The 11,473-nt window shown below is 37.6% G+C and overlaps 1 protein-coding gene across 1 annotated transcript; it reads right to left on the bottom strand.

The window, feature by feature from the left end:
- Positions 1-875: 875 nt before the first annotated feature.
- Positions 876-7,970, bottom strand: LOC113238664 (amyloid protein-binding protein 2-like; the record flags this gene model as incomplete). The annotated part of the gene is made up of 5 exons (XM_026475500.1): positions 876-1,134; positions 2,790-3,002; positions 3,578-3,760; positions 5,220-5,346; positions 7,856-7,970. Coding segments are annotated over 5 exons (897 nt in total), but the record flags the coding sequence as incomplete, so codon positions are not given.
- Between the last annotated feature and the right edge of the window lie 3,503 nt (positions 7,971-11,473).

Consider the following 11,473-nt stretch of genomic DNA (forward strand, 5'->3'; position numbering starts at 1 on the left):
TTAAATAGGTTGACTTGGGACATTTTTTTCGTGGTTTTTGTATTATATACCCGTCGTCCATTTATTTGTAAGTCAATGATTGAGACAATAATTTGTAGCAAATACTTAACCGTCGATACTGCCTTATCTCGAATTAAAATACGGTTCATTATGCTTGGGTCGAGCGGCAGGTTTTAGTTCAGAATTTATTTTTTTTTTCCAAACGGAATTAAAGCAATTTGAAAAATGTATATCGTATACTACACGTATTCTATTTAGTTCAGTTGATATAAAAAAATAATAATAGGCATGTAAAGTACCTATTAAAAACTTTCTTTTCTTTCATTCTTGTAAAATTTCGAGGTAAATTTGTGATTTTTTTTCGATCGTGAACATTTTTAAGAATCGTGTTTTTTCACCGTATTGTAATCAGTGTATATACTCAATTTTACTATATCGCCCGTTTGCCGGAACAACGATAACGAACAACGAACAAAATATATAAAACATAGCAATGTCGATGTATAAGAGCTGACACGTTGTTCTGGCAAACGGGCGATACATTTTTTCCAAAGTGATTGGTTCAACGCTATCACTATTATGTGGAATCAACCAAAGCCATCTGAGGTTGTATAGATTTTTAATAGGAAACAATGATTTGTCGCAAAAATTTACTCAAGTCATTGCACATTGAAATATAATTAGTTCCGAGAAGTCCCGTGATTTGTAGAATTGAATGTCCACGTTATTCTTTAGTTTAGTTAAATTAACTTCCTCAATTCCGATCACTGATGATGATTACAGTGCCACTCAGAGCTTTAAGTCACAATAATCTCAGGGACACTGCCACAGTACCCGTCACCCTGAGACATGACAAGTCCCATGGACCTGAAATTTCACCAGCACCCTTGCTTTTCAAATTCTGAACGCAGTATGGTTTGACTAACCTCGTATACGGCAACGCTGTGAGTTATAGAGTCGATGTTGAGCAGATAGAAGCCGTAATCGAGGAGCGCCGCGGCGTAACGTGGGTGGTGGGGTCCGAACACCCTGCGTGCTAGCGCGACGGCCTGTCGCACCAAGATGCCAGCTTGTGTGAAGCGTCGCTTTACAACGCAAGCTTTCCCGCACGCACGAAGGACTTCTATTGTTATTCTATGCACAAACAATTTTTTTTTATCATATCTATACTAAAAATTATCTAGGATAATCCCTGAGACAGTTCATAAAGACCTACACAATATAACCTCGTAACGACGTGCATTAATTTAAGTATCCCATAAGCTTTATTATTTTTTTAAGTGAACACACTAAATTAAAGTAAAAATAACACCAAATCAATGTTTATTTGTAAGAAATGCGGAAAAACATGTTTTTTTAAATCATGATTGTTTTATGACAATGTGCAAAGGTTACTTCATTACACTGAATTTGCTAGAAACGAGGTAAATCGATAAAAAGTTTTCGAATTTATCGATAATTTAAATTACAAATGTATAGTCCGGGTGTTCATTCTTAAATTATGACTTTTAATTATAGGCAATGAAGTAACAAGGAATTAATGTTTTTTGAAATTTTCTAAAATGTCTATTGAAATTGCATTTGAATTATAGATGTGTTTTATGCTTTCAATATAGATTAATTATTTAGTATAAATAGTGTTTTATTATATTGTGTGTGTGTTAGTCCTTAAGGTATATATGCAAATAAAAACAAAAATACATTGTTCAGAATACGTCAGAAAAATAAAACTATAAAGTTTGCTTTAAAAATCAAGTACACTAAAAATCTATCGACTTTACCCCATCCCTATGATAAACGTCAAATGAAGTGTCACAGGGATCATCTTAGTTTACGTTTCGTCGCGACACGCCAATATCCGACTTTATTACCAAAGATATACATAGCTGTTTAATTTTTATCACATTAAATAGTATAGAATATGCATGTTCAAAAAAGGTTTGTAAACTCTTATAATAAATAGGGAAAAATGATATCTTTAAACATGGAACACAAAGCTATCAATATTCAGAGAAATAACTTTTTTTATATCAGTTGAGGGACGAACAAGTCGTGCGCCTGATGCTACGCGACACGCCTGTCCATAACAATTGCAGTGCTACTCAGAGCTTTAAATCGCAAATACTTGGGGAGAACTACCACTGTACCCGTCACCCTGAGACGTAAAGTTGACAAGTTCTGTGTCTGTAGCACTACCCAGAACTCTCAGACCGAAACTACTTTAAAAAAAATCTGTTTCCAAATTGGTCTTGGCGGGAATCGAACCCGGGACCTCCTCTTCTAGTGTTGACAGTGCAAATCTTTAATACACCGAGGTCGTCCTAAAATGCACATAGATAATATGACTAGGCGGAGCATGTAATTTATACAGTGTGTTTTTTAACAGGGTCAGTATGGGGAAATCCGAAACCGTAGGAAATATAGAAAAACTGTCTTAGAAACCATTAGATCTTTTGTTGTGAAAACAATATGGCATAGTAATTTTTTTGGTCAATCGTGAGTTGCCTATGAAAATTAATAGCATGGACTTTTTAAAATGCTGATCGACTCTGTTTCTTGTAAGGATCATTTCATTGTGTTGGAAGAAAAAATGAAGACAACAAAACTTGGTCAAATTTAATAAAATGTTTTTTCATACGTATGTTACGTATCCGTATGGTATATGGTTCTTACCACAATTTCCCTATATCTCCAATGGTTTCGGATTTTCCATAATGTCCTAGTTACTAAAAAACATATTGTATACATATAATCGAATTAAGTTGTGTAACACCAAGAGGAGCACTAACTTGGGCGGAGTGTGGGGCGTGAGCAGCGCCAGCGCTCGCATGGCCCAGGCGTGGGCGGCGCAGTAGTCGCAGCGGATGAAGAACAGCGAGCTGATCTCCTTGCACGTGCGCACCACCAGCGCGTCCGCGCCGTACACCGGCCGGCGCCATACGAGGTACTGTTGCCCCTCGCTCGGGCTCGACTCATCGCCCGACACCGACAGGCTGGACAATCTGCAAACGAATCGTAGCCTTGCCAGCCCACCAGGAGAGCGAGAAGCAGACTGTTTGAATCCCTGTGGCGGTGTTTGCATGCGTTAGTGAATGTTTTAGAAACGACGTGATGAGACCTGTACGTCGAAAGAGGTTGACAACGCTTTCCAAACATTTTGACATTCCATTTGAATACTAAACTGGCCAGTGATCAATAATTAAGATATTCAAAAGATTACATTGAAGATGTTTTAATCATCTAAATAGTATTAAAAATAAAATAATAACATCAACGTACAGTAAGAGCAACGGAGTTCACACAGCGGCACTTCCCAGAACACCTGTCTTGGTGAACCAATTTAGAAAAGTGCGTTTCCCAAATTAATCCTACCGCGAATCGAACCAACACAAACCGTTGGACCACCGAGGTCATCAAGATTGTTTAAACGGGTGTGTTTTTACTGATTTCTAACGGACTATTTTGCTAGTAGAAAGTTTATAATATTACAATAAGGTAAAGTAATGGGCTCTAAAACTATCCATACTTAATTTGTAAGCACCCTGTATTTGAGCGAACAATAAAAAGGATTCGTTACCTGTCAGCCGTGTCGTCAGTCTGTTGCTCGTTCTCACGGTAGAAGCTGCGGTCACCAAAGGCGAATGGCCCGTTGGGCATGGGTCCCGTGACGTCATCGGGGATGCCGAGCAGTTCGAGTGCCAGCTTGTACGTCTCCGACGCCGCGGGGAAGCAGCAATACGCCGATTGTGTGTTTAGTAACCTGCGAGGAATTTTAAACATGTCTTATGTATTTTTACCTGTTGATATTTATTAGCAAGTTGCTACCCTGTACCATACCTACTTAAAACCTGTAAAACATCTAATTATTTTTGTCAATTTAGCAATGGTATGTTAAATATCATTTATGTTAATTGAAAACCAATAAAAAACCACTACGAATTACTCAATTACTCTTCCACTTTAATATCCTGATGCCTACGGAAACTGTCTTTCAGAGAACCACATTAATGACACTTGCACAAATGCATAATTACCACACATGTATTTTGATAAGAAAGATACTGCCAAAAGATACTCATTGTCAAGTAGTTTTTACTAAAAAGATTCTAACTCAAACCAGACAATTAACAAATGCCCATAATTTATGCCTATACAAACCACTAACCAACTACGGTACTAAGAACATTCGGCACGAAGGCCAAACTATATAACAATCTTCCAAAACATATCAAAGAAATACAATCATATCCTTTGTTCAAAAAGACACTAAACTTCCGCATTTTAAAATATAATTCACAATAACAGGCAATAATTGCTTTCAATCGTAACTCTGATAGCAACTGCATATCGTATGGAAACTCTCCACATGGTCCCCTTGTTGTACGTACAAGTTAAATATTTCAGATTGCCTATATAAAAAAAATCTCATTGTTCATTTTAAGTATAAGCAACAGCATTGTGAAAACGTGAATTTGTTCCGACATATTTTTAACGATTCCGATGCTCGTTCGTTATTGTGAGCTTATTTATTTAGTGTAAGTGAATGTTTGTATTCTGTTTTTACAAATAAATGTCTTAAGCCATAAATATCATTTATATTAACGTGTACTTGTAATTTTATTAAATAAACAGTCACTGTATGCTGCTCATTCGTAAGCAGATTCCTATGAGGAGAATGAGCTAAAAAATCTAAAGTTGCTCTTTGTAAATAAACATTTGTATGTATCATCGATCAAAACTACCTGAGAGCTAAACGGGTCACTACCATGGATTTTTGTCAAAAAAAATTTTATGCTAGCGAATGTACGTGTTCAAGGACGATCATTGGCCTTCGAATTAGGATAATTATTACGACTGCCGAGAAATTAGGACCGCCAGCTGATTGATGATCACCAGGCCACCGAAAGGTGAGGCACCGCCGCGGGTGACGGGTGTCCTAATAAGCGCCCCACCACAAGTTTATTTAATTCGCTTCAAGAGTCGCTTTTAGCGTTCACACTCATTTTTGTAATATTTTTTATCTAATTAAAATTTGTCAAATCACGTAGTACGTCCTTCTCTTTCATCCATCATAAACTAAAATTTCACCCTGTATTGGATTGCAGCTTCATAGCAGTAGCTAAGCGTGGCAATTGTGAAAAACCTTCTCCCTTCAATTATGCACTACGTCCACCAGTGAACCATGTGCTGTTTATGTTAATATTTGTATGATATGTTACCTATGGCAACACTCGAGCGTGAGTCGTTTGTAGTAGGTGGTCTGTGGCAGAGACTGGCAGAGATCCTTGACGCGAAGCAGCACACGCTCCGCATCTGCGTACCACCCAGCCTCGTTCAGGAAACCACCTGAAACCACATTACATCAATTAATTGTAGCAGACAATAATACCAAAATCCGTTAGTCTTCTTTACGTGTTCAAGTATTGGGTTCTAAAAGTATTCATACTTAATTTTTTAGCACCCTGTATGTAAGCACATAATAAAAAAATATCCATTATTATACCTATCAACCGAATTATTGTTATGTACAGGGTTATTTTTAAAATAGTAACAACCTCGCAGGACTATATTACTACTACATTATAAACAACAACTTTTGTTCCATAGGTTTTTAAAAAACATAATATTTACCAAAAATAAAAGTTTTGGTTGTGCTATCTGACACTTTTTAGATCTGTATTTGGTAGGAAGGTAAATTTAAACGACCTGCGTCCTCCGCGATGACTCCCACCCCCATCGTGCACAGCGTTATTACCGTTTAGAGCGATCTACTTACATATACTTTAGGAGATTTGTTATAAAATTTAAATTTCATTCGTTTTTTATGACTGATTGGATTGCATGGGTGTTCAAATTACAGCATGAGTCTGTAGATAAAAATTATGAAAACTTTATAATAATAATAATAATAACGCACACACTCAACATAGCCCCGCACTAGGGAAACCCTGTATCGCGGGTGCCATGGACACACACATTATATGTCACAAGATGCAGTCTTTTAACGTCTTTAAAATGTATGTAAAACAAAATTATTGTTTTCTTTAGCCGTTCTCAATCTCTAAGGTGTAGGCCTCCTTCAGTTTATGCCATCTTTTCCGGTTTTGAGCAGTTTCTAAAGACTTTGTGCATCTGTGGTCTTCCTCCTGGGCGTTTCTCGCTCCACGGTCTCATTTCTACCACTGCATGGCACCAAGAGTCTTGCGGGCGACATGGTCAGCCCATTCCCGCTTCAATTTCGCAACCCGTTTAGTAACATCGTTCACTTTACTTTGCTCACTGACCCATTTGTTTCTTTTACGGTCTCTCAGCGTAACTCCTACCAGTTTTCTTTCGATTCGATTTTGAGCCACCTGAAGTTTGTGGAGGATCTCCGTAGTAAAAAACCAAGGACCAGCTACATACCGACAAAATACACTGGTCGTGAATGCGAGCTTTTTGTTTATAATGGGTGATTCATTTGGAGGTACTTTATTCATAACTAAAAAAAATGTAATAGAAACAAATTTATCGGGTTATCTTTATTATCATATAAAAAAACCATTCTTGACATTTATTTTTTAAGATTATATCTTTCAAATATTGGCCGTAACTGCGGTTAACGTGGTCCATTCTGCAGTTCCAACTCAGCGGTCCGAAGCGTGAAATCAACTGTTCACCAAATTGTTCACGCAATAGCGACCGGATTTCTTCAAAAACGAGGACCGGTGAGTTGGCCCCCTAGATATTGTGACTTCACACTCCTAGAGTTATTCCTTTGGGGCTATATGTAAAGTCCAAAATGTACTCGCGTTATTCGGCAAATACCAATTGAAATGCTCGGACGCGTCATCGAAAATTGGATTATATGAATATACGTGCGTTCAACATGCATATCAGTGTGTATATATATATAATTTCGAGTTTGGAGTAAGTGGCCCACTCCAGTCTTACGATGTTAGTAATATAGTCCTAAGAAGCTGTATACCTTGTGTGAGTCGTCTATGTATCCGTATTGGGCCTTGTTGTCGTAACGATGGTGAGTCAGTGCATCAAATATGAGGTTTATGGGGTACGCACGACTACAGAGTAGTCGTATTGAGTTCAGTATAAGTTGACACAAGGAGCTATTAGTAGCCATAGCAACGACATTGGACTAAAGTCACTGACATGGCCCGCTTGTACTGGTTATAACTCGTGTGGCCGTTCGTACTAATGAGAATTGATATGATACATTATAATGGTTCGTCTATTAGTTTTTTCACAAAATCTCTCAGCATGTCTTTGCGCCTCAGGCTTATTGTACCTATAGGTTAATTCTTAAAATATTTTTTTAACAAACAACATAAAAAAACACGCATATTTTAGGCAACGTGAGGTTGCCTAGAATCCGATTATTAAAGAGATTAAGTGTAACATGATATCTCCATGGCATTGCGTGGCAAAAACGGAATTTCTGCACCGTTTTTGGAATGGACTACACACTTATTTTTAAACGATTTAAAAAAAAGAGGTTGTCAATTCTACAGTATTTTTATTCAACTTTTGTGAACCTTGTTCCACGTGCAGGTTTTATCACGATAAGTGACATCACGGAGAAGCTCATGGCAAATTTCGCATATAAATTTCGAGAAACTCACGAGCCCGGAGCCCAGGGCCTCTGCTTGAGATGCGGCAGGTTAAACCAATAGGCTACCACGGCGTTTTCGTTCTTAATACATGAACATAAAACTTTTTTTGATCGGCTTAATTCAGTGTCGATAAGTGTGATGTCTCCATTAAGATCCGATTTTAAACATTTTGAAAGTCTCGTGAGGAGAGGTTATGGGTATATTACTGAACCTTCATATAGCATCGTGTCCAGTGTACAACTTACCGAGTTTTAACCCGAGATGTATGAGGTAGTCCATAGTGTGTGCGCTAGCATCACACCTAGCCAAGTAAGCTGTTGCTAATTCTACGGATAGCTTGGATCCGTGCTCAATCACCGCCTGAAATAGATACAATTGACAGCGTTAGAAACTTTTACCCTCGTTATACATACTTATTAATATTAGACAAATCCCGATACAAAACTGTATACACCAAGAAGTCACTAAAGTCGCCATTCGTAAGTTACAACATATTGACACCAATTTAATGAGCCTAAATACGAATTTATTTTCGGGCCAAGACATTTCTTCCCGAACTTGGGTATGGACGGACATGTGCCTCTGCTCTGGTGGTGTGTGGCCGAAGCGTCCGTCTCGTACGCAGCTACACGGTAAAAACAGATTACTTAGAAAAAGACAAAATTCTTTTTATGAAGACAAATTTATCAAATCCAACAAAACGATCCTATCCCTATAGACGCTAAAGAACTTGCTAATAGTAAAAAAACCTCTCAAAAGTGTATTTTAGTTATAAGACAGAAATATTTAATCCAAGAGCAAATTAATTTACTTCAAGTCACAAAGCTACTCTAGATTCAACAAAACATTTATTAGTTATTAGAAATGTCCGATTCCGACTTGAAAACAAAACATGAAAAATTGAGGTACTTAATTATTTGACTGAAGACTTATGTTTTCTAATATCAAAAAGGGTAAATTTACAGGGTTATGGACCCAAAAGAATGTCTCACTGGCGTGAAAGCACACAGTTTAGTAACAAACCTTAAAGTAGAGGTGGGTGATAAATAACATCACGATGAAAAAATCACGGTGATCCGCCGTCAAGCAGTATCACCGTGACTAGTTCCGCAGGAACGACGTTCCAAAGTCACATAGGTGTTCCTCCGTTCCAATAGCTATCCCCGTCACTCACATCACGATATACGTATTTGATACAATGCGCGATCTCCGTTCCGTGGTGACTGAGCGCGCCACTCGTTGTATTTCGGATAATCGGGCCATTTCGGCGGTGGGAGTGAGTGAGATAGGATGACATTCTTTTCTCACTCACAAGGGTCGTAGGTGCTTATTACTACTAGAAAGGGCGGATGAAAAAAATCTGCAGCAGTTACTATAAACCGTAAAAATATAATAAAAGTAGTAAAACAATATAATAAAAGTATAAAAAGTAAAATATTTTTGAATATTTGTTTTATTATAGGAAGAGTTAGTATTTTATATTTATGTATAATCTACTTTGTGTATTCTACTAGAAATATAATTACATTACACTTTATTGCTATCTTTAACAAATCCAAAGATTCGCATAAAATAAGTAACAAACAAAATTACATTAAACACTAAATCAACTTTTTGAATGGATTTGAAACTTATTACAAAGGGAGTAAAAACTTAAATCATTCTATAAAAACGGCTATAAGTATTAGAAAGAAGCCGCTGGCTAAAATCGTATATCGTGATGTAAGTTATAGGCGTGACAAGGTCACGGATATTACCGTGATTTTTTTGGAACCGGAACGACGGTCACGGCGATAAAAATGTAACGCTATTCCCCATGTCTACCTTAAAGTAGCAGAAAATAGGACGGAATCTTCTCAAATACTTAAGTACCACTCAGTGCCGTATACATGCTACCGCGGCAGAAAGCACTAACAATTCAAAATATATGAGATGATATACTATTGAAGTTAACAAAACGATAGCGCGTTTCAGAGTACAACTACGTGACGTGACGGAACTAATTGCATGTTAAAGTTGTGCTACAAGTGTAGTTTGATTTCATGTTGAAACCAAATTTCTTAAATTATGATTACAAATAACACCCTAACAAACTAGAGATACTACGCATGTTTCTTTGGATAAATGACTGTTTATGATTTTTATGATTAGAAACACAAGTAAAAATAATCGTTGGCGCGTGCGCCTTCGGCGACATGTCACGACAACATTGACTATGAAAACGCAACGAAATGTTGCTTTAAGAATATACTCTAGAATTTAGAATAATAATCTGAATAGCAAACTACTTCTTTTTTGTTTAAGAATATATTTTCTTAAAATACACCCAAGAAATTTTAAATTCATTTAAGATTATTTAAATTTGATGTAAGAGGTAAAAATTTCTTGACGTAAGTAATGTCCAATTAATTGATTAGAAATGAAATAAAATCTTGAAGTGAACGTATTTGTCTAAAAGTTAGAATAAAGTTAAGAGTAAAATTGTATTAGAAAAAGATAAGCAGTAATAGTTTTGTGTAATGACATTATTTTATTACTTTTAATAAATATTTTTTTTAAATTAGCAAATATTTTGAGAAATTGCTCTATCTTATTAGTTAAAACCCTTTTTCCTGTGTAGCACGTCTTGGTAGCAGTCTTGACGAGGGCCGAAGGCGAGGAGCCGCGCGGGTCACGTGAGTTGCCCTTTAAATTAGAAGCTATGTCCGGACATTGTCGTAGGACACTGCGACTGACATCTCCGGTACTAGCCCGGAGAGCTAGACATTCTCCGGTCCCTCCAGTCGCGTAGGTTTCTGGGAACTGGAGAAATGCCCCGGTGTCGGGAAGTGAGCGTGCCTTACAGCTTCGCCACCAAAGAGGCGCCTTGATAGTAGTACACTTTAGAGTCAACGGCTTAGCAGTGGCAACCGTTAGTTATGCAATGTGCAACAGGAAGTAAGCGTGCCCGAGGCACTAGCCTCTTGAAAACCGGATGAAATCAGTGAAAACCCTATACACTGACTGATCTGCGGTCAGAACTTGAACTTAGATGGTTCCTACGCACGCGCAGTTTATAGTGTCCTTCTCGTATACCCTAAGGGTCTGTAGGGAGGGTCACCATAATCAACTAATGTAGAAAGGTACGGGGTTGTTACTTAGTCTGTCTCTACGACTTACACCACATACATTTACTCTTTATTCATGTTTCTTCAGTCGTACCTAACTTTCACTACCGTACATTAGGGTGGGACCAACACACCTTTGCGAAAACCATACGCGCCTTTTTGGCACGCTCTGGCTATCGACAAAGGCGTGCAGATGCTCATTGTCGTTTCATTCTCCATTTACTATCAACTTCACTGTAACATTTCTAGTTGATTAATAAGCATCTTTTGAATTTTAAGGCCATAGTGGTCACGACGGAATGTGAACGACTGTATTATTAATATTACATAATGTACCAACAATAACGTCTGATCGTATAGCCCGTTCAATTGTAGTTGATAGAGCGTGTCAATAGGCACATCACATGACGCATGCGCCTGCGCCGGCCGGCGGTTGATGGATGATATAACAGGAATATTAACTTCGTTGTAGACAGTCAGATATTTAGACGAATGTTTACTATATTTATATGACAAAAATAGTAATATGATCGGGATGGATCTTAGCCATGTTTGAGGAACACCTGTCCAGCTGTTTAAAGCGTGGAACACATAGAGAATGGATCCGTTGCGTGAGACGAGCTGTTTATTTGCCGCATACTCGACTAGACAGCGGCAACGGTTGCTACGAATGAACCATTTCAAATTAGATAAAATTTGTCAACTATTTCAATAATAATAAATAAACAAAAATAAAACATTACTTTCATGTAATTG

This window comes from Hyposmocoma kahamanoa, unplaced genomic scaffold (assembly GCF_003589595.1).
Source record: "Hyposmocoma kahamanoa isolate Upper Pololo Valley unplaced genomic scaffold, ASM358959v1 97302, whole genome shotgun sequence".
Classification (NCBI taxonomy): domain Eukaryota; kingdom Metazoa; phylum Arthropoda; class Insecta; order Lepidoptera; family Cosmopterigidae; genus Hyposmocoma; species Hyposmocoma kahamanoa.